At 40.6% G+C, this 24,104-nt stretch overlaps 1 protein-coding gene across 2 annotated transcripts in view; it reads left to right on the forward strand.

Moving 5' to 3' along the window:
- Positions 1-8,471: 8,471 nt before the first annotated feature.
- The window catches only part of LOC137852308 (pituitary tumor-transforming gene 1 protein-interacting protein-like), a 32,479-nt gene continuing 16,846 nt past the window's right edge, over positions 8,472-24,104 (forward strand). The window contains exons 1-4 of one of the 2 annotated variants that reach the window (XM_068673921.1): positions 8,472-8,847; positions 11,288-11,340; positions 14,539-14,647; positions 22,322-22,430. In XM_068673921.1, coding sequence (XP_068530022.1) covers positions 8,748-8,847; positions 11,288-11,340; positions 14,539-14,647; positions 22,322-22,430 — 371 coding nt within the window. In that variant the 5' untranslated portion in view covers positions 8,472-8,747. The remainder of the gene's footprint in view (positions 8,848-11,287; positions 11,341-14,538; positions 14,648-22,321; positions 22,431-24,104) is intronic. The other variant, XM_068673919.1, reaches the window with a different exon arrangement.

Consider the following 24,104-nt stretch of genomic DNA (forward strand, 5'->3'; position numbering starts at 1 on the left):
TAGTGGTTAAAGCTGTTCTGAGGAGTGAGATTAGAGAGTTGGACCTCAAGGGCAGGGTTGTTCTAGTTTGGGCTCTAACAACGTGAAAAATATGTAATTGAAGCTCAGCATTCCTTGAAAACACTCAAAGCCTTTATAATGGGTTATTTTTCAGGTGCCTAGACTACCAGAGTGAATAAGCTTTGCTCAGTACCTGACTTCCCAAACACAACCACACTTTGGAAGCACAAGGTATGCGTAGTACCCAAGCAGTACGTGACCTCAGCAGCCACAGATCCTGACCCAAGTGGTGCATGCTGCTTCCTTGCAAGGCGCTGTGCCAGGAGCTGCTGTGTAGCTGCAGCTGCCAAGGGAGGTGCTTTAGCACCAAAGCCTGGCTCTCTCCCATCTGTCTACTGGACAGACTACTTGGTATTAGAGCACACTATTTCCACCAGCAGAGGGTCTGTAACCATTGACACTACACTAGGTTTCTTCCCAAGTCCACCATGTATTGATAAACAAATAACTAAACCGATAGGCAAGATCATTTACAAATTCACATTGGAGTTTACATGAACATTAGCAGTTACATCAAAAATTAATAAAGCATTTCCTAAAATGGGCTCCAGATATGTCTTAACTTCAGATGCTTTTTGACCTACTCTTCAAAAGGCTTCAGCAATGCAGTTTCTTGATGGGCTTTAAGCACTTTAAGCAGATGTAAATACAGTCTTCAAACACAAGATGAAATCCCATCATTTTTCTCCTTTTGTAATTTATTTTCCCCTCTGCCTACTTAGTTTTCAGCTTCTCAAACAGCTAATCTGGTTTCCCTCCTGGTCACAAGAGCTGTACTGGCAACAGAGGCAGCAGAAGTATGTGAGTAGAAGGGCAAGGTAGAGAAGAAGAAGCAGCAACAGCAGCAAGGTGAGGTATTTCCCTTGAGAGACATCAGGAGGGTGAGTTGGGCAGTGCGTGGGCAACCACAGCACAAGGCTGCTGGCATTGCTGCTTGGTGAATCCCGAGGTGCTGGTGGGCTTTCAGCAGTTCTTCTGTGGAATTCCTAATTCATTGCAGTACGTCAGTTCCACTTAGTTTGCATGTACGCTTTCAAATGCCATGTGGCTGCATCTTAATTAGCCAAGGAGTTATGAGAACCCTGAGAACCACTCATCGTGGCGGCTGATGCCTCTCTGCCTCACTTGAGGAGCAATCTGAGAGCTGTAATTCTCTCAGGCTCCCAGCACTAATCTCCTTAAAGCTCCTGTCAGAGATTTTGAACGCTGGGTAGAACAGAATTTGCTTGGGTTGGATTTCCCTACTTACGGCAAGATTCAAACACATTGCAGAGATATTTCTATTTTTATTTTTTTTTTTGTTTAAACCATAGAAAAAGAATTCAGAAAGGTCTTTTAGATAACATGAAAATGATAAATTTGATGAAAAATGCCTCTGAGCTGCTTGTGTATTTATACCGAAGTATAAAAATCCTGCAGCCTTCTGAGCTTGATTCTCAAGTCAGCTAACTAAATTACTGTTTTCTCAGAAGAAAGGTTGCTTTTCACAGTTTCTGTCCCTAGAAGACTCTCCTTTTCTTCTAACACCCTTTCTATGCCTTTTCATGGGCAGCATTATTGCTGAAGGAATTCCAGGCCCTTTTCCCTGCTTTCCTAAATGGACAAGCCAGTTCTCTGGGGCCAGGTTTCCACAGCAGCCCTCCAGGAGTCACCTCTTGCAAGACAGTGTCTTAGGTGACACCTTTGTATTTCTGCAGGGCACCAGAGAAGGCAGAAGGGTCTGTAGTGCTTCGGCATGATCTGTCATAGATGACATAGCACACATCTGGATTTGCTAGAATACTACTGTAAATTAGCAAACCAGGATTGATTGTGTTGCTTGGACTGGCCCTGGAAATTTTATTTATTTTTTTTTTCATAGCTATTTTTGCAGTGGTTTGCATTTCATTTTGTTACAGATAATCCTCTACTGTAGCAACTTAACACATTTGCTTGGGTTTATTCCCGGGCTCAGCTGCCACATCTTTTTCCTAACAAGAATAAACACAAGTTCCTAGTGGACAAAAGCTATTAGTTTGATTTTATGAGCTCTTAAACTTTCCTATATGGCTTCAAGGGGCAGTAATGTCTTCTTAAAATGTGTGTCCAACCACCACACATCACCTATCCACGCCTGGAGATTTGAGCAGGGAGCCTGTCCACTGGAACACTTGTAATGCTATTATTTTTGTAACAGTAGCTCCCTGCTTTGGATAATACAGGTGAGTCTGTATTGTGAATTTTAGTAACAAAGTAATCAACACAACTCTGTATCTCAACTCCTCCAAAGGAGCAAGATCCAAGTAATTGCTCCAGTTAAGACTCCAGGTTAAGTAATACTGTGGTGTGTGCTCGTGTGCTACAATTCCTGCTTTTCAATATGAGAATTTTATACTGCAAATGAAAGAACAGAAAGGATTTCTTCAGTGGTGTGGAACTAGTATTGCATTCAACTCCTGGCAAATAATTAGGTAGAAATACAACTGCTTCTTAAGTCTCCTGAATTAAGGGGATGGACAGAGGAAGACAGGTCGAAACTACAGCAAGATGTTTTGGCATTCGATTCTCGAGTTACTCCAGTTGACTCCAGGAGAAAATTGTATAACTACTTTATATCAAAAGTAATCAGGACAGAGCTGTGTGAGATAGGTACAGCATTCTGAACCAAATCCAAGTGTGCTGCAGGGGGAAAGCAAAGCTGAAGTGCTGACAAGCCGGTAAATGTGCTGTATTGAGAATAAGATCCAGTAACCAACTTAAAGCTTGTTAAGTCCTACTTTATAGATTGTGAAATGTCAAGGGAAAATCTGGATCCCTCACGGTGTAGAAAATGGACTAAATAAGAGCAGCCGTGGGGGTAAGTACTTCTCCCATACTTTGGCACTAAATTGTTAGCTGATCTTTATCAGTTTTAACAAAATAAATCCTTCAGAAGTTAGGTAAGGCCTGGGAAATGGCAGCCAAAGGGTATTTTCTGTCAGTTTGCTAAGCCAATAGCTTAAATTGAGTCATTGCTGAAATGCAACAGGAAAGCCCTGCTTTCATTGGGCTGCCCTATCTTGTGATGCTCCTGTTTACCCTACCCCCAGCTGACTGCAGTTCTACAATGTCTCTCTTGTTCCAGCTATGGTTAAGGAAATTTAATAAGGCAAAACCAATGATAAATGCAAAACATACAATTAGGTCCACAAATACTTATATAACATATAAAATAATAGAGAATTCTATTTATTCTGGGGGAAAACACAATCTTGGAAATAGGTTTCTCTAGAGAGCAACAGCAATTTTAAGCAGCAGAAAGCAGAGCGCCATGATCCGTGTGGCTCTATAGCCATGTTCCCAGGGAAAGCTGGTGCCTCGTTAAACCACAACACAGAAGGCAAGCCACAAGAAATCATGAGTTGCTGATCTTATTTCACAGCTGACTGAATGCTGGTCAGCACAGTTTTCAGTGACAGGGCTGCTGTACCTTTCTTTGATCTCCTCTGTACCAAGGCCAGGAGCTCAAGCGCTTCTCATAGGGTGCCTCTGAGTTCACCAAACACCCATGTTATCTCTGCACAGATGTGCCACTCACCAAACCCAGAGCACAAACAGCAGCAGGCATAATTTATATGTTTTTCTACATTGCTGCTCCCCAGACTTTACGCACTCCCAGCTGCAAGATCACCTGAGCGTATTTACAGTCCTCCTCACCAGCCTTCTGTTCTGATGCCATCCTCCTCACCAACCTCCTGTTTTTAACCCATTCCTCTCAACAATGCACTACTGAAATAGTCACACAGGATCACCCAGCACAACCAGGGTTGTGAGAACTGAGCAGAGAAGCAGTTAGGGGAGTCTGATCCAGCTGATCTTACCTGATCCAGCTGAAAACACTTGTGCAAGGAAGGACTCCTACAATGAAGACTCCTTTTTCTACCGAGACTGCAACAACCTTTTGGGGAGATCTGAATAATACCCTGTGCCAAGGTCCCAAACTTTTTTTTTTTTAATATTGTCCATTGTTTGGTGCAACACTGCTCAGTCAAAAAAAAAAATCATTTTTTCTATCCAGAAAAGTTGCGCTTACCAATTAGCTTTTTGTCCATGTTTTTCGAAATAAACTAGTCTGCCCTGCTAGAACTGTTATGTTCAGTAAAAGTTATAACAGAAAGTTCAATGCTCTCCCTTGTTTGAAATATCTGAGAGGACTAAATGTTAACAGCTGTCTATGCATTGCCAGATTTTACTGAAATACAATCTTTGAAACACTTGGCTTGTCATTTTGGGCAGAGGTATTACCATAAATCTAACAGTAGACTATAATTCAATTAGATTGCAATTCAGTACCATTAACCATTCTGCCAAGCTTAGCAGTGATATTCACAAATATTCCCCTGCCAGAAAAGCCTTATATGTAATATGAGCTGTGGGAATCAGAGGGGGAAAAAATCACGATATGCCTTTTTTGATGAGACTAACATTTCTATCTCTCAGTTAGAGCCACAAGATAATGGAGTAATTATGTAGATACTCTTAAAAAGTATGATTTACTCCCTAGATATTAAGTGTGTGATCACATGAGTATGACAATGACACACAAAGAAAAACCAGATGCTTCTTACCACCTCCCTCAGCAAAGATGTTGAACTGATCCTACACATACCCCTAGGCTCTGTCTTTGCACTGTAGGTGCAAATCTTACTTGCATGAGAAGGGCCCCCCCATCAACTGAGAAGGCTGACTTATTTTAATTGTCACAGTAGTGTTCAGCTGATCATGTCTGAATTTATTTAGACTGTTAACAGTTGATTTAATCTCTGTTTTAATCACAGGGTTTGCCTGAAAGATGAATTTGGACCATCGTATTTGTAACAAAATTGCAAAACCTAAAATACACACACACACATCAATTCCTCTCTATACTGCATTGTTCTAATCCCTGAAAACATCTCAAATGTTCGTTTTCAGGATTGGAGCTCATCTGTTTATGATGTTACTTCTAATCATTAGGATCTCTATGAGTTCTGTCTCAATTAAGATTGTTTATAGAATGGTGGTTATTTGGTTAAGGCAGAAGAAAGATTTTCATCTGGAAGATCTAATGTTCTTTTATTTGACCTTAAGAAATAGCCTCAACTTGTGGCGGGAGCCTCTATAAAACAGTATTATTAATACTTCATATTTGAAGAAGAGAGTTGTAAAAACTAATTTTATTAGAATCTGAATACCCTCTGAAGGATGACTATATAAAGGCATACATGCAGCAGGTCTGCTCCCTGTAGGTATTTAATCATAGTTAGTACCCTACTTTAACAAAATTCTAGGTTCCCATGTACCTTCCTGCATGACTTCAATGAAGCCTTAATATGATGCCAACATGCAATTAAGCTGATCCTGCAACTGAAAACAAAAGAGGTCCTTCTTCCTCCACAGGGTATTAGTTATATCCCCTCAATTCCTCCTCTGATGTGCCAACACAAGCATTTGGTCACCTGCTCAGTGACCCAGACAGGGTGCCACTAATGTTGCTGAAAAACAGATTTTCAATAGCATCAGCTCACTATGGGACAGCAGAAATGTATTTGTTCATATGCAAAAACAAGCATGCAGAGAGAGGGAGCACAAAGTACTTTTTGAGGGAACAACACTGATCTAAGTGTATGTCAAACTGAAACCTAGAAACATTTGTGCTCGTCAGAACAAACTAAAACAACGCTATTAAACAGTGTGTTACTGGTACCTTTTACCAAAGCATATACCCATAAGCCCAATAGAGCAAAGAAAACAGAAAGAAAAAAAAAGAGAGAGAGAGAGAGAGGCATTCTAATCACTTACATGATCTATGAGCTGAATTATTTATGCACATTGTAATCAGACAAGCTGGATAAACTTGGTGATGAAGCAATACTGTCATTAAGGGTATCAACCAAACACACAGGCTTTATAACTGCTATTTCACCTATGAGGTTGTTACCAGTGGTAATGATGAAAAAGCAAACCAGCTGAAAAACGGCCAAGTCAGTCCTTTGTTCAGCTACCGAGTGAATGGCTCCTTCAGCTGATCTCTCAGATGGGAGGAACTGCAACAGAGGAAAAGGTGCCCTGGCCAGAGCTGCTGCTAAAAATGCACATGGACAAACCCTGTCCAAAATCCCATGCAGAGTTTATGGAGCTGACAGAAAAGTTTTAGTTATCATTTGAAATGGAGTTATGATAGGAAGAAAAAAAAAACAAAACAAAACACACACACACCAAATTTTGTTTAAATTTTGAGACTGTTTGTTTGTTTGTAGTCTTAATACATACTGCTTGTTCCAAACCCAGGCTCCTGGTATATCACATTTTCATGTCTTCTACTCTCCATTTCCTGGGAATTTACATCTGCCAAGGAAGTGGATACCTAATCAAGAAAAAAAGCTGGTTCATTATTGTAGGTATATCTATTGTGAGAGAATTACCAGAGCTGTTCATAAAATATGTTAAAGTTTTTGTCCCCCAAAGGAATAGCAAAGCTAGATCAGAGAAGATGGATATAGCCATTCTTCTAAAGAGCCCTCAGCAAATTCTTTTATTTCCCCTTCTCCCATAGCTCTTTGCTCCAGCTGAAAGACACTTTACAATTACCATGCTAGAAGCAATTCAAGGAAAAATTACAAGCTTTGGCTTGGTATTTGAGCTGTTTTATGAGAAGTCATTTTTCACTGCATACTTAAAACTATCTGAAACTAAGATACGAAAAAATGGCTAGAGAACTTCCATGCTGCCTCAAACGTAATTCAGTACATTTAATCAAAAACATATGGATTATAAAAAAGGTTTTTGAGAAAAAAGAAAAATAATGAGAACAGCTATATAAAGTCATTTAAAGGGCACTTTAGCTCAGTATCTAGCCTGAAAAGGGAGTCAACAACAAATGCCTAAGGAATAACGTCAGAATAAGGCAAGCATATGATGCATCTGCCTTGGAAATCACATGCAGCTTCTGGCAGTGTGGTTCAGTTACTTTCTGAACCAGAGGTGATATCTTGGTGTTTAATACTTTCAAACAGACATATTCATGGGGAGAAAAAAAAAAATCCAACTTTTTGGACTAATCTAAATTTTAGCGTCCTTAACATCCAAAGACAGTTTCACAGCCTACCTATACTTGAAGCATCTTATTTCCTTCTGAGTACTTTTGTTTTCCATTTTCTACTTGATAGTTGTGTTCACTGCCCTTTATGTCTTGCATTAGAAAAGATAGTCATGACTTCCCACATCTCTGTCATACGCCTTCTTAGCTGTAGTCTATTGAATTATTCCTATACACGTGAGCAGGTTCATGCCTTTGGTAATGCTTGTCACTCATCTGAGTGCCTCTACTATTCCAACATCGTGCTCCAAGTGATTTAAGAGTATGGAAATATATATATATATAAAAAAAAGCAGCATTTCAGAGCATAAAGATTTGTGGACCTTAAAACATGGCAAGCCTTTGTCTTCAGCCAGCTCAAGAAGGCTGAGGAATTCATGAATCAGTATTGTCATACGTTAAGCTCAGGTAAAAGCATCTTGATTTGCTTATAGTGCCTCAGCCCACACTTTGGCTTTTGAACACTTCTTGCAGACAGAGAAGCAGAAACACTAATGCTGCTGGCAAAAATCCAAAGATGACATAAGCTAGATGAAATGTAAATATTTTTTTAATGCATTGGTTGGAATTTCACTCAAGGTAAGGACACCTTCCAATCTGAAACTGACAGATCTCTCATAAAGCCATCCTGGTGCAATATACCACCTCGTCAGCTTCGAAGGCCAACAGCCCAGGTTAGAACCAAGGAACAAGACTCGGGTTTGTTCCCTAACTCACCTGAGGTACTAGCAGTTACCCTATTTCCCAGAACCTGAATGGGTTTCTAGAGCTCCTCATCTCTTCCTGTGGGGGACTTTAGGGAGAATAATCTCTGCAGTAATGTGAACCAGACATCTAAAGTTACATACACAAAACACTGTGAAGAATGTTCTTCTTACTCCAGGCCATTAAGGACCCAATAGGAACCTTACCAGTGTCTTACTGCCATTCGGGTGCCTTAAATCTCAGGTGCACCCTTAGTACCCAGCTGCCTCATAGAGTTTGGGCTCCATCTCCTTCATCCCCATCTCCTATCTCACAGCCCCATCTAGGTATTTTCTGGACCCTAAGACACTTTAATGAGCACTACAAGCATCTGTAAGACCCCAGGAGTCACCAGTGAAAACTAACAACTCGTTAATAGCTTAAAACGAGAAGGCCACAGCAAATTTTCATATTTCCCTCAACATCTTTATTCCTTTCTCCGACCAGCCCTGAGTCAGGGCAACGCCTGTTCTCGTTGGCTCCTCGCAGCAACGTGACAGCAGGAGGCAGGAGCAACGGGTCCTTCCGGAAAAAACAACTTAATTAATTAATTAAACCCAAAGCCTAGCGTATCAGAAATACGCATCAACGAATGCTGTGAGCTTTTCAAGCCGCAGCCCACACAGGCGCCAGGTGCGCGGCTCATCGCTGGCAGCACGTAGGGGAAGCTGCCGGAAGGAAGACAAGAAGCCCCCCGGAGGGAGGCACCACGCCTCACGGAAGGCGACACCCTTCCCCCGGCCTCTCCCCTTCCTTCTCCGGCTCGGCCCGGCCGCCTCAGCGCCGCCCTCAGGGCCGCCCCTTCCCCGCCATCGCCGGCGGCTCCCGGTGGGCGCGGGGCCGCGCCATGGCGGCGGGGCGCTGCTGGCTGCCGGCCTTGGCACTGGTGTGGGGCTGCGCCGGGATGGCGGCCGCCGCCTTCACCACCGTCACCCCGCCGGTGCAGAGTAAGGACGGCCGCAAGGCGTGGGGGAGCCGCGGGGCTCGGGGTTTTTCCTCTTTTCTCCATCCGGGGGCTCCCAGCCCAAGCAGGAGCCCCCCAGGCTGCTGCCCTCCGCCGCCTCGGGTCGGGCAGCCCGCCCCGGGGGGGCCGGGGGGTGCTCAGCTCGGGGTGCGTGTGGGGGGATCTTCAGTTTGTTTGCCTTTAATAGATGTGACCAGAAAGGTACGGTACTTGCATTAAATTAGGGTATTGCAGATGGACCTTGACCTGTACTCAGAGCCCAGCTTGCGGGGGCTCCGTTCTTTGAGGGTAGGGCTTACGTGTGATAAGAAATCTCCAGGTTTTGGGGCAGCTGACTTGAGGCAGAAGAGAAAGGGAGCAGTCAGCCTCTCTCAGCTATTGGAGAGGAAGGGATCTGCTGGCAACTGTAAGCTAATCAGTTTCTTTCTAATAGCTGTGTGGAACATCAGCCAAGCTGAGGAGTTTGGTTTGAGCCAAAAATCGGGTTGCCTTGGCAGTCAGTCTGCTTAAGGGGTGCCCTAGGATTGAACTTCTCATGTGTTTTTATTTCTGTGTGAGGTTGGGAGGTTGCTCGTCACACAAAGTTTGTTGCTGGTATGGAAAAGGATTATATTATATGGAATTATGAATCCATATTGTACAGAAGGATTTAAGGGACTTTTAAGAGATAAAACGAGCAATGAGATTAAGTGAAAAACTTCTTTTTTCAAACTTCCTGGAAGTTTGCCCATGGGAGATAAGAAGGGTTTAAGCTGAGACTGTGGGTAGGGAGCAAATTAACACAAACTGCCTAAGAACAGCCTTGGTGTAGGTGTGGAAGAGTTTCTGACTGAGTGGTTGTGCTGGTTTTAGAGGCGTAGTAGGGAGCTCCCTCCCCAAAGGGTCACTGATCCTAAGGTAATGTGGCAGTCCTTACTGTACAGTGGATGGTTTAAAGCCCTGTCTTCCTTAAATAAATAAAAAACACAATAAAAAAAAATCTGTGTGTGCTACCTCCATGTCTATTGGAAAGGGGCTGTTTTATAAACAGGCTTTATTGTCTGTGCTGTTAGGTTTTACCTGTATTTTGTGAAAGACCAGCATTGTGCTGGAGCTGTGTTACGCTGGTCCTTGAGGACACCTCCTAGAAGGTGAGCTCACACAGGTCATCATTTTACAATGGGTGCTCCAGTTACTGAAAACATAATTAGTTATAATTAACATACTACAATTCCTGTACATGTGGACAGGATTCTGGTAATTTCCTAAAAATGTAGGAATGGTACTAGCTTTTTCCTTTCTCCTTGTGAAAATATAATCCTCATGCAGCTGTGGCTGACTCTGCAAGGTGTATTACATTAATGGAGCTGCTTTAGCGAAACTGATGTAGCTTATTGACATAATTATGACACTTCTTGGTAAACCAAGGTGGATATGCAAAAATTAAAGGGAAAATTCATCTTAGATACTTAATGTTGACGTTATGCTAAAATAGAAGGAATGGTTGTTCAACAAATGTTGGCTAAAATACAGTGTGAGTAATTGGTGGTAGTTGTGCTGTGGCTTATGCTTTTTTTTCCCTGATAAAGAGATCACAGTAGTCCCTTGAAATATGAGGGAGTCTGTCAGCTTTCTATGTTTGAGTCCAAATGCTTCCAGGTGGCTTTTGTTTAATATGCTGGTACCCATATTGCTTTTTCAAGGTGCATTGGAGGGCCTGAGTGTGTTATCAGTTTGAGAGGTGTTTTTTTTTTTTTTCCCGATGTTCTGCTCTTGAACTGACTTGTGTGCCTTGTAAGCTAAGGGACCTGGAGAAATACATAAAGCACAATTATACACTTTTTTTCCTGCTTACTCATGGTAATATAACATTTTGTAACGGAGTATGTAAATCAAAGTCTGATTTTATTCTTTATAATTTGAGCCCCAGACTTCTGGTTATATGCTCTTATAGACTGTGATATATGTCCATAAGAAGGCAGTTGAAGATAAACAAGGTGAAAAGCTTTTTGATAAGGACCTAAGGGATGTTACATTACTTCATTTGGTGGTTCAGTTACTGAAAATGTAACCTAAATCACTGGTGATGTTGAACTGTAAGTCTGAGAACTTTAGCAGAGATATTGGGAGGCTCTTGGGTTGTGTCTCCCATGTTGTCCTTAAAGTAACAATCATCTCTGAGTAAGATGGCTTACCTGTACCTTCAATTTCAAAAGCATAAATTGTTTCCTATTTCAGAGGTCAAACCTGAACTGCTTTCTATCTCTGTTTGCTACAGTTCTTCTGGAATGAAAATATTGAGCTTTCATTATTTAATCAAAATTATTGCACATACCTAGTAGTGGGGGGAGAGGAACCCTAAATATTTTGTTAAATGTTTGACATTACTGAATGAAAATAAATATACTTCTTGATTTGTTTTTCTTTTTTTTTTTTTTCTCCAGCCTGTTCTGATTTGTCCCATAGGTCCTGTGAAGAATGTCTAAAAAATGTTTCGGTAAGATTTTAAATATCTTGTTTTTTGACCGATAAGAATGTGGTGATTTATTTTCACTTAATATTATATTGAGTTGTTGGGTTTTATTTGGCTGGTTGTTTCTTTTTTTTAGTTCTCTTAAAATGATGAAGCTAGTTGAACTACCCTTAATAACAGGAAATCCGGATCAGTTGGCTCTTGTCTGCCTTCAGTTGGTAAAAATTGTCTGCCTGATGTCCTTCTTCCCCTTGGAGCCACTGTGCTTTCAGTCTCCCAGGGTTACAGGGTGGCCCGTGATTTGGTTGCTCAGGGTATTTCTCTGGAGAGGAGTGACCAAGCAGTACTCAGGCTTCCCCTTTCCATGAGTGCTTGGTACTTGCACAGAGCAGCAGAGCAAGTTGCTGCTACTGGTTTGGATTCTTACCCTCATTTTTCAAGCAGCATTGGTTAAATTTCCATCCTCTATGAGGGCTGGATGAACTGAATCCTATGTGGATGAAATGCCTTGCATTTCTTGTATCCAGAATATGAGAGCTGACAAATTCAAGTAAGCAAGCTAGAAATGCAGTTTTGTAGAGATGCCCCGAGCACTAGCACTGTGTTCAGTTGAGGCAGACTGGTCAGTGCTTTGTAGCTGTTCAGACACTGGCCTCTCTGACTGCATGAGACTGTGAGTGCTTCAGACTGTTGTGCTAGATGACTGCTTTTGTAGCAACGTGTTTAGATTTCCAAAGAGATTGTGGTAACCTAGACATCTAAATCAATGGAATCTTATTCCATGTCCTTTGCTCAAAACCTTTATAGCTACATAACAAGGGTTGTGATAAGTATCCAAATGTGTCTGTCACTGCAGTGCAGAAGGAAACTCCTATGTTTATAGTGAGAGTGTTTCAAATTCTAACTTCAGATGTCACTGAAAATGAAATGCTTCAGGAGTCTTGAAGTTATGTGTAAGTTACCGCAGGATTTAAGGAAAAATACAAATTGCATTGTAGTGATGTAGTCATTGACTATGTGCTGCTAGGCCTCTATTTGTCATCATAAGCCTGGCATACCGTAAAGAACTCTTAATCCTCAAAAACACAAAGTAAGAAACATGAAATATGTGTTATTAAAGATTAAATGTTCATCACTACCACTGGTGTGCCTGTCACTCCAAATAGGTGCTGCAGCTGATGCCTCTAGGTGCTGTGACTGGCGTTCTGAGCACCACTTTTATTAACCTGAGAACTGTGTGCTCACCTTGTGAGCAGAATAAATCCTTCAGGTGTGCACTGAAGACGCTAGCAGAGTTACAGATACATTATTCTCAGAATCTGTCAAACCAGTGACAGAGTCCAGGCTTGTTCTGATGGCTGAATGACGGATGATTCAGGGCAACTGCTGCAGTAGCATCAGTGTTAACTTTGAGGAGGTAACTTTAGACTTGATTCAGACAATTCGTGCATACATTTAAAGAAAAAAAGGCTATAAATAAAGCCATTAGCATTTGTGTAAGCAATATGAAAACAAAGGATTGCTGAAATTACCTTAACTGCCTCAGTAGATGAAATTACCAACTGATAACGTAGACAGTAGCAGCAGATAAAAATGAAAATTAAACTTTTGGTGAATAGATAAAAAATAATTCCTAGCAAACCATAAAATGTTACCATTTAGTTCAGTTAAATAGAGTTGTGATTCAAAAGATGAGATTTTTTTTTAATTATAATTGGATTGGTCCTTAGAGTTGATTGATACCAACTTTCTCGTGTTTTTCATCAAGAAGTTCTGAGTGCTTGGTATTTTTATGGAGATGCTGTTGTGTTTGATTTTATCTTTAAGGTACTGTTTTGTAAGGACTAACATATAAAGGTTTTGGTTAGAGCTTTAGAATCCTGAAATACTACTTTAATGTGCAAATAGCTATTGCTTAATGTCTTGAGATTTTTCGCTTTGTGTGATACTCTGCTTCATTTGATTTGCTTTTAAATAAGATATTTTTAGCCTGCCTTTGTGGGTTGTGTAGAGAGGAATCAAAGTTAAGGAAATGTTTTGCCCCTGGGTATTTAGGCTTTTTTAAAGTCAATTTTGATAATTAGATCGATTTTTAGTGTCAGGAATAAGTCAACTGAAATAGTTTCTAACTTCAACCTCTGCACTGTAGTAGCAGCATCAGCTATTACCCGTAGGGCTACAGACCTTTCTAATAGAGTTGCCTGTAGAAGTATCCGTTACAGGGATACAACTAACCTTTTATGCAGGGTGTTACTGACGGTGAATATCGTGAGGTCATCTGGTACAGCCTCCTACTGGACACAGGGTGACCACTGCATTCAAACCAAGTTTAACAGTGACTTCCAGTCTATTAGTCTTGTTATTTTTGAGCTGCTCGTTCTTGTTATTAAATAGCCAGGCCAACAAAAATAAGCGTGTTCTGAGCTAACATTGTTAGATGCATTTTTACTAATGTCTGTGACTCAGTCTACCAGCTACAGCACGTGAATACATTGGTTTTGCTCCTTTCCTCACTCGTATCAAGAAAACAGAATCAACTATAAAGGGTTTTTTTTTGTATTTAACATTTTGTAACTCTTGAGAGCAAGATAACTTTTTATGCAACTGAGGATGTGTGAGAGATGTTCTTGATAGTCTGGTTAGATAAAGCACAGTTCCTGCATGAGCTTTGTCTGTAATGAATCCTACAAAACCCCATTCTGTCAAGGATTCCTTTTACTCTTATCTAGAACTTCTTAATGGGTTGTATTTTTTATCTTGCTGCAAAACTTTCTGTAGAATTGTAAAAGTTCTTTATGGCTTTCTTTCTGTTGGTAGCCAAATATAGGGCTGAAGTAAGATTCTAAGTGTGTTCTGTATTCCTCAGAGATACTGCTGGCTTCAAAATTTTGAATGGTTGGGTTTGGGGTATTGTAATTTTTGTTAACTTCAGTAATTCTAAACCCAAAGCCATTTGGGTTGTGCACTGAGTACCTTGGATTGTCCACAGATATTTTCAGGTTAGTGTATATATTTATTAATATTTATTACCTAAAGGTACAAAATTCAAATTGGGCTTACTTTGGAATTGTACCAAACTTTTGTAGGTTTCATGTTACTAAGTGCTACCAGTGCATCTATATGATATTGTACGTACTTAAAAATATTTTCTGTGGAGAGGAGCACTAGATTGTAAACTGTTTTCTGAAGATCAATAATTTTTCTTTTTTTTTTTTTCCACAGTGCCTTTGGTGTTACACCAACAACACCTGTATTGATTATCCTGTAAGAAGCATTCTTCCATCATCTTCATTATGCTCACTCTCAAATGCTCGATGGGGAGTTTGCTGGAGTAGGTACTAATTTTACTTTTGCTGTAGAGAGAGATTTGAGTATGTTTAGTCTAAAATGCAACTACCACTTACTGATAACTTGGTTGGAGGGCAGGGGGAAAGCAGTAGTTATGATTTGGGGTGGGGGGCTAGCAGGGAGATGAGCAAAGGAAATTGCTCATCACCTCCCACAGGCAGACTGATGCCCGGCCAGTCTCTGAAAAGTAGTCACCATGGAAAACAGAACACCTCCTGCCTATCCACCTGCTGCTGACCTCTTCTTCCTCTACCTCATTTTTTTTATTGCTGACTGTGGCGTTGCACAGTATGGAATATCCCTTTGGCCACTTCAGGTCAGATGTTCCAGCAGTGCCCTGCTCTCAGTGTTTTGCCCACCACCAACCTATTCACTGCAGTGGGAGCAAAGTCAGAAAAAGAGCAGCCTTGATGTTGAGCAAGCACTGTGCATCGGTAGCCAAAACACCAGTGCTGCTGTAGCCACAGATCCAAAAGCCATATGGGCTGCTAGGAAGGGAGTTAACTCCATCCTAGCCAGTAGAGGAAGACATTTGTGCTGTGTCCTTTTGCAAAGCAGTGATCGCACTTCTTTACAGACAGAAAGGGTGCTCTTATCACTTTACTTTTGTTAGAGAAGGGATTTCTGGCTTGGATATGGATTATGTTTCTAGATTCAATGTAGCTCAAACACAGACTGAAAACGTTGTATTGAAGGACATTCTCAGCAGAAAAAGAGTGTAAATAAATAAACCAACCAATAAAATTTACAGACAAACTTGCACGTCCTTAATTATTTTTTACAAATCCTATGCAGCAGCATGTTCTGGTCAGTGTATATAGTCTTATTGAGAATATCCTCTTCAGATATAGTAGGAAACTTAATTTCCCATGAGAGTGCTGGGCTTGTTTTTTCCTTTCTGTGAATAAAATGAAGAGCCAGGCATTGGCTCAGTGTTGCTGCAACTATTGCAGTAATAGTGTTGAATATTGCAGTTCTCAAAGCTGAAAAACAAACGACTGGCTTCCAGTTGCAATTTTATGTGGAATAAGGCATGTTGAAAGATTGTTAACCGGCAGTGAAGAAAAAAAAAGGTATGGAAGCAAAATAATACAAATTATCTTAATTGCTTTGTTTTTCATAAACAATAAGCAATGAAATAGCTGAGACAGGAAAGCAGACTGGATACTGACAACTTTATTGTGCACTTAATAGCTTCAAATTACTTTTTGCTTCTGTCGCGTTAAAGGGGTGTAGCTGATTAACCGTTACGGGCCCGGTTGGATTCAGAGTACTGAACCAGTCGGACATTCACCAAAACTGGGGGTCCGTTCGGACATTCACCAAAAACGTAATAACCACCTGGGGGTCCGTTCAGACATTCACCAACAATGCATTAACCGTCTGGGGGTCTGGTTAGATTCAGAACACTGAACTATCATGGATAACCACCCTGACCCTAGTTGCATTAATGAGAGCTATCACAATGCAATCAAGTATGGTTTATTACAGCAACAGATAATCAGGTTCTTTTGGATTGCCGGTGATAGTGACTATCTGCAAAAGCAAGCTAGTATGCATGAAATACACAGGTGTTACAGGGGTTCTAGGTGTGGGTTCTAGGTGTGGGTTCTAGGTGTGGGTTCTAGGTGTGGGTTCTAGGTGTGGGTTCTAGGTGTGGGTTCTAGGTGTGGGTTCTAGGTGTGGGTTCTAGGTGTGGGTTCTAGGTGTGGGTTCTAGGTGTGGGTTCTAGGTGTGGGTTCTAGGTGTGGGTTCTAGGTGTGGGTTCTAGGTGTGGGTTCTAGGTGTGGGTTCTAGGTGTGGGTTCTAGGTGTGGGTTCTAGGTGTGGGTTCTAGGTGTGGGTTCTAGGTGTGGGTTCTAGGTGTGGGTTCTAGGTGTGGGTTCTAGGTGTGGGTTCTAGGTGTGGGTTCTAGGTGTGGGTTCTAGGTGTGGGTTCTAGGTGTGGGTTCTAGGTGTGGGTTCTAGGTGTGGGTTCTAGGTGTGGGTTCTAGGTGTGGGTTCTAGGTGTGGGTTCTAGGTGTGGGTTCTAGGTGTGGGTTCTAGGTGTGGGTTCTAGGTGTGGGTTCTAGGTGTGGGTTCTAGGTGTGGGTTCTAGGTGTGGGTTCTAGGTGTGGGTTCTAGGTGTGGGTTCTAGGTGTGGGTTCTAGGTGTGGGTTCTAGGTGTGGGTTCTAGGTGTGGGTTCTAGGTGTGGGTTCTAGGTGTGGGTTCTAGGTGTGGGTTCTAGGTGTGGGTTCTAGGTGTGGGTTCTAGGTGTGGGTTCTAGGTGTGGGTTCTAGGTGTGGGTTCTAGGTGTGGGTTCTAGGTGTGGGTTCTAGGTGTGGGTTCTAGGTGTGGGTTCTAGGTGTGGGTTCTAGGTGTGCAGCCTAGAAATAAACGCGTTAAAAGGATCAAAGACTCTATAGAGATTTATAAGCAAATATTCAGATCTCACCCAAAGGCGTCCCAATGGGGGGGGAAGAGAGGCTCAGCCCGTCGACTGATCCCAGGAGTCAGGAGGTCCTAAGGATGTTGTATGTCCTTGGGATGGTATCTCCCCTGACGATGGTATCTTCCCTAACATCCCCTCTCTCTTGGGCCAATTTATATTATTTTCTATCTTTTAGGTGGAGCTTGAGTGGCTCTAGTCAAGCATATCTTAGTTATGATTGGTGTAAAGTTTTCCCGTCTCCGTTTAAAGTAATAGGCTCCAAGAAATTCAGAGTGCATGCTCAGTGAGGGGTGGTCGCACCTTGGAGGCGGGTAGCTTTTGGGATGGAGGTGTGTTTTGGTATTATAATGATGATATAATGAGCAAAAAGAACACTAGGGTACAGCATTTGTCAAAACATGACAGGTCTTTGGCTTAGGGTGGCAAAAAGTGCAGCTTTGTGCACAAGAACAATCGAGGTCCCACCTGATTACAGAGCCTAGCCGTGGTGTCTCCACTCCACTCCACGCTCCGTGGTGTTCCTTAGAGCTAGCACACCAAGTTTCCCCAGCACGATAGCATCTAAGGTTGGGAGCCTAGGGAATGCAGTTATGCCCTACCCTGAAAGCCTCTTCAATGCTGTACCTTTTCCTTAAAAGTGTGAATGTTAGTTTTATTTTCCTAGTTACTTCAGGCATTTACACCACATAATCCACCCCGTGACTATAGTTACTCAAGCTTCATGACAGTTGGAATATGTCAGGGACATCACATACATTCTCGGATTGAGGTTTACCGAGTGTATGTACATTGTGTAGGGATGCTAAACGTTTCATCATAAACCAGAGTTTAACATACAAACTAATTGTCAGTATAAAACATAACACAGTGAGTATTAGTAGAACAATAACAGGGTGAAGCATCTTGTTGAAGATTCCCTTGGCAGCTGGCAACCATCCAAACAAATTGTCCCACCAACGGTGTCTCTCATCTCTCTTCACTCTTTCCATCACTCGATGTATTTCTTGTGCATCATGATGGACAGTAATCAGAGTCTTTTGTCCATTTTCTCGGACTTGAGTCATCAGCTGCTTCAGGTCCTCATGTACCAGCAATTTCTTCACCAAGGTGAGGTTCATTCCAATAGGAGTAGGCAGCAGTTCATGAAGCAGAATATAATTAGATGCAATAAGTTGATAAGAAGTGACAGGAACTGAGTAATTAAAATCACATCCTAGAATTTTGGTAAAATTGCAAACACAAACATTAGAGTGATTATTGGTATCTACCTCTGTATTATCTACGACTACAGAATCACAATGAGTTCTCATACAAACACAACCTTTCCCAATATATACAAGTACAGTTTTAAGGGTTTCATTAGGATGTATCTCAAAGTGGCAAATATTTTGCTCAGTGTCAAGACAAATGTCTTGAGATTCCAGCGTGTTACTTTCACAGATGAAACCTTTTTGTTCACGCACAATGCATGCATTTACATCAATTGTTTGCCACTTTCCTCCCTTCTGATGGGCCCATACTTTATGCTCTTTAGGATAAAGTATAGTTCCGTTATGATTGAGTCCTAATGCAATGATTGGATATGCAATGTATACGGTGGCATTACTTATAGTAAGTATAAAGGCAACAATTTTATCATTTTAATGGGTAAAGTTGACTAATTGCCACCAAGCTTGAAAATCTTTTTCAAATTCTGAAGCATTATCCCAAATCAATTTTCGAATTTCAGTGGGCAAAGTTCCTCCTTCTCCCTCTCTAATAATAGCTGCTGCTACAGATTGTATCCATAACTGCGCTTGGATACAGCTCAAGGCAAGGGAGGTATTGCCTTGGGCTTTTCCAAGGGCATTTACAATTAATTGATGATCATTTTCCTCAATTTGTTCCCAATGGGGTAAAATATCTGATAGAAGCCATTGATTTGCTCCTAAAGCCAATAAGGATGATTTTATTGGTTGTTCCAATTTCCTTAGGTCATCTGTAGTAGCAGTTACTCTACTCATTAAGACCTCAGCATCAATGCTGTTTAATATACCTAATCCTGTCCCTAATAACCCAGTTGCATCCTGTGGCCCTTTTTTAGGGACCAACTAGGGTCAAAGAGAATTTGTTGTTGTCCCATATTTTTAATTATGTAAGGACCTGTGTTGAAGATGGAAGGAGTTAGACCAATGGGAGACTGAGTCGGTTTGTTTTCAAATATCTGCAGGGGCAGAGGCTTCTTATCCTTTGACCATGAATTCAAATAGTAATTCTGTGCCTCTGTAGCCCCAAAGACAGTACACAATTATAGGTTTGGTGAAAGTAAAATTGTACCAGCAATCAAAATTTGGTTCAGTTATTTTAGTTATTTGGCAACCAATTTGTATTGTTTGTCCAGACATGGCTTAAAGTTCAGCCATTCTTAGAGAATCATTCCAACTCCATTCATCTTTTGAAAATAGTTTGTTTCCATGTAGAACTAAAGTAGAGAGCTTCAATTAAAAGGCAATTAAAAATATAAATAGTATACTTAATTTTCTTAATGGAGATGAAACCATATTTAGAACACTGAACAAATTTAGTTGCTTATAAGTTAGAGGAGTAACAAAATGAGAGAAGTCATGTGGTGGAATGTTTTCATATGAAAATGTGTAGGTTCAGGAACTATATATTAAACTGTATTATAAACCATAGCCAGTAAATTACAGTGCACAAGCAAAAATTTGCCCAGAGAAGCTGTGGATACCCCACCCCTGGGTTCCAGGCCAGGTTGGATGAGGCTTTGAGCAACCTGCTCTGGTGAGAGGTGTCCCTGCCCATGGTGGGGGGAAGGATGGAACTCAATGATCCTTAAGGTCCCTTCCAACCCAAAGCATTCTGTGATTCTATGAAATGTTTACAACATTTTTCTATGGAACAAAATTGAAGTTGTAAGTTGGAGGTTATGCATCTTTATAGTTGCTTTGATGCTTTAATCTGCTTTAAGCTGTTCATTAGGTTTGGGACACTATAAATATACTCTATCATGTTCGTCACCCCAGACAAATAATGATTACATTGTGTCCTGTTCTGAGGAATCCATAATGTAAATGAAGAGAACAAACTACTGGGGAAGTATTGTAACTGATTCTAGGCAAGGATTATGAAACAAATTAAGATTGCATTTAATTTTGTACATGTAAAGTAAAGGAATTTACAGTTAGAGCATCCAACCTTTTCTGTATGCTTACATCCCATGATTAATTTCTTTATATTGAATTATTTTGAAAGATCTTTGTAAAACACTAGCAGAACTTTTTTTTTCTTTAATCAAAATTCATATTGTTTGGGGCCCTCAATATGTTGAGGCTTCTATCTTAAACTGTGTACATTATATGTAAGCAGTACACAAGAAAATGAGATAAAATTTTAAAGCTGTTTTAGTGTTTAGAGTATACATACAATAATTCTTTATTGTTAATAGAATTGCATGCTGCTTGATTTGGCTACGTGTTGTCATATATCACATAAAAATGACTTGAGTTTTATTATCGAGGATGGTCTTATTGGCAGGGCTTGTAAAGTAGTTGTGGGCTCATAAAGCTATAGCGGGATTCAGGGTATCTAAATCTGAATGTCTCTTGCTTGTGGAATGAGCCATCGTGGTTTAGGGGAATAAACAGTGAAGTTGTTGATGTAGTGCAGTAAAAAGGTTGCTAACACTACGGATTGCTGCTCATGAATAGGAATAGGAGTTCATCTTTTATTTGTGTGTGGCACTGTTATGATCATACTTGAAAACTTTGCGTGGTTCTTCTGTCAGTATTTTTAAAGGATGTTGAGAAAGAGAGGGTTCATGTGAAGATGACAAATGATGATTTAAAAGCTGGAACAATGATTCACAGTTTCTTATAGGGTGTAATCAGTCTCCCTACAAAAAAAAAAAAAGAATGTTGAGAGGAGACTTGGTTAATGTATTACTACTGAGAAAAGGTAGGTCTTAAAGGTGTTTTTAGAATGCAGGAGGAAGATACAGAACCAAATTCAATGACTGCAGGATCAAACTGGGGAGTACTCTCCAAGTCATATGCTGTGCTTCAGTGTGATTTGACTGTTAAAAGAAACTACTAGAAAACTGGTAGATTGTCCATCGTACCATCTTCGAGGCTGGGGTCTAATCTTTCACAAGATCTGTGAAAGATACGTGTCAGTTAGACACAAGTTGGTTAGGTCAGTGGAGAAGTAACAGACTTAGCAGAAGTAACTCTGGCTTATGCATGTGGTCAGAGAGGGCAGACTTTCAGAAGAAGTAATCTTCTGAACTTGAGTTGCTCATCACTACTACCCCAAAGCAGTAAAAGCTAGAAGTAGCATGTGCAGCTGCTTTTTATAGCAGCGCAAGGCTGCTGAATTTTGGCAGAATTCAGAGGGGAGAAGTGAAGCTTTGCTGCCACCCCATCATGCTTTGAAATAGCAAGAGAGTGTGGGGTGGAGGTATTTCTGTTTTTAATCTCTGTTGCTAGAACCTTCCTTAGTCACTTCATTTCACGCCCTTTAAATAGCTCCCCAGAGCTGTGTCCATTGCTTTGCTTATGTTTTCTGTGTTTGTTTGCTTCTCTGGATGTGTTCTCCAGAACTACAGATTTCTGACTTTTATGAATGCAGTCCTGTCTCAATTTAGACCAGATATAGTTTTAACAGCATACATGTATGCTCTAACAATAACTCCTGTTCATGTGTTAATTGCTCTTTGGATGTAGGAAATGACTTAAGTAGTGTGGAGTGTGTTTTGTTTTTTTTTGTTGGGCTCCTTCAAATCCCCTGACTGACACTGTCGTATCATTTGATTTTGCTCTTTTTCTCCCTGCTGCCTGTAGTGTATACACACTAATGCTGCACCTACATGACTTTTTCTTCACCCTGTACAGAGGCTGAGGTAGCAACTGGGGGACAAAACTGTGGAACTGCACCAGAAGATTTATGTAATATAAAGTGTTACAGAATGAATGTTTAATAATTCTTTGTATGTAGAGAACAACTTGTTTTAATGTTTTCTCATTGCAGATCATGCATAGTACCTAAATTCTAATATGATATGCTGAGTTTTAATTGGGGTGATTACACAGAGTTGTGGCTTGGGTTTTTTGTACATAAAGCTAAGAAAAAAAGGGGAGGGGTTTGGGAAGGAGTGTAATTCCTTCACTCCTTTTGGAAAGGTAATGTTAATGCTGGAGTCTAACAAGTTGAATATATTCATATCTTTCAGTAAACTTTGAGGCTTTGATCATTGCCATAGCTGTAATAGCTGGACTCATTCTGGTGTCCATAGCCATCTGTTGCTGTTACTGCTGTTACTGCAGAAAGCGTTCCAAGAGGTAAATGTGTATTTATTTGTTTCCTTTACTACCTTTGGGTGCTGGTTTCCCCTACCTACCAACCTACAATTCTACTTTCCAACATACTAAGAGTCTTTTAATTTGGCAGTTAGTTTTGATAACTTCGTGTTTGAAAAAGACAACAAAAAGGAGGTGTTTAGTGACGTGAGTGATTCTGAAAATGATGCTGGAAGGATGGTGAAGTGATGTTAGGGGCAGAATTACAGACATGTTTTTTAAATAAGCTATTGCTTTACAATTCTATGTTTTACGTTTCCTTATTAAGACCAGACATGAAATATTTGTATGGCCAAATAAATACTTGCTTCTTGTGATAACAGAATGGATGACTTCTTTTAAGGCTAGCTCATGGTACAGCAAAAAGGTGGGGAACATGTAACAGAGCAACATCCTAGTGTTTGGTGGTTGTGCTTCAAAGTTCGCTCCAGGGTCTGTCAGCATGCTGTCAGTATCTAAGTGTGTTTGCCTGTTCAATGAAATATTCTATATGTAAGATGATAATTCTTTGCTCTAAGATACTAAGGAGGACTGACTTATTTTCAAGTAAAGTAATACTGCAAAAATTAAATGTCTTTTAGATCTTGGAGGACTTGTAAAACTTTTCTACTGGTGTACTTATTTGATTGGCTGATGTCCCTCAAAGTGGGGGTGAAACAGTTGATGAGCAGCTTAAACACAGGCTCAGTGCTGCCATCTGAAGTTATCAGTGCTTATTTCATAACAAAACAGTTGAAAAGCTATGCTTATTGCTACAGCACAATGTTCTCCTCTGCATTGGTAAAGTTCTAGGTTTTTGGGCAGGGTAATTTCAGCTAGCTCTGTACCCTTCATGCTTCAGCACTTCTCATGTGAACAAAATGCGGACCTTATTTCTTGGTCTGAAATGATTTTGGCACTATTTCAAGTACTTATAATTCATTTTTCTTGTTGGATTTTTTTTTTTGAATTTATGCAGTCACGCAGTGGCTTTTTTCAAGCCACTGAAAAACGGTACACTGTGGCTTTCAAGGAAAAAGAGAAAAAAATGGTCAAAAATTAAAAAAACAAAAAAACAAAAAAAACTCATTCCCTTCTCTTTTCTGTGAGGAAGATGCATGTACCTGTTTTCCTGGTAGATTGGTTCATCTTAGTGCAAATCCATCCTAGTGCAAAAATTGGTGGCTCTTTAGTGCTGTGCTGATAAGCCCCAAAGACTGTTTTAGATTTTTTGTAAGATCTGCCAACTTCCTCTCAGAAGAGCTGTATTGGTTCCAGTGGCTGACATGCCAACAAACAGAGCTTGATTCCTGCACAAAAAGAGATTTGTGTCAGACCTCAGTGTTACTAGCTAAGTCGTCAATCACTGCTGTAACATCTAATTCTAAATATAGAGGGGTAGTTGAGAGTTGGTTTATGTCAGGGCTCCGGAGGTGTCAAGCTTAATCTTCTGACACTTAAAAGCATTAAAGGTCTTGTCAAAGTGGGGTCCAGATTATTTCAGGAAGACCCAGAATGTATTATTAAGCTGAAACCAGAGATATTACTGGCTCTCAACCCACTCATTCCCAGCTGGAATTCTTTTGCTTTCTGATTCCTTAGGTCTGGGAACTCTTCTTCCACAGAGAACAAAACCAAAACAAAACACCAACGACTTTATACTTTTAAAAATTAGAA

This window comes from Anas acuta, chromosome 2 (genome assembly GCF_963932015.1).
Source record: "Anas acuta chromosome 2, bAnaAcu1.1, whole genome shotgun sequence".
Taxonomy (NCBI): domain Eukaryota; kingdom Metazoa; phylum Chordata; class Aves; order Anseriformes; family Anatidae; genus Anas; species Anas acuta.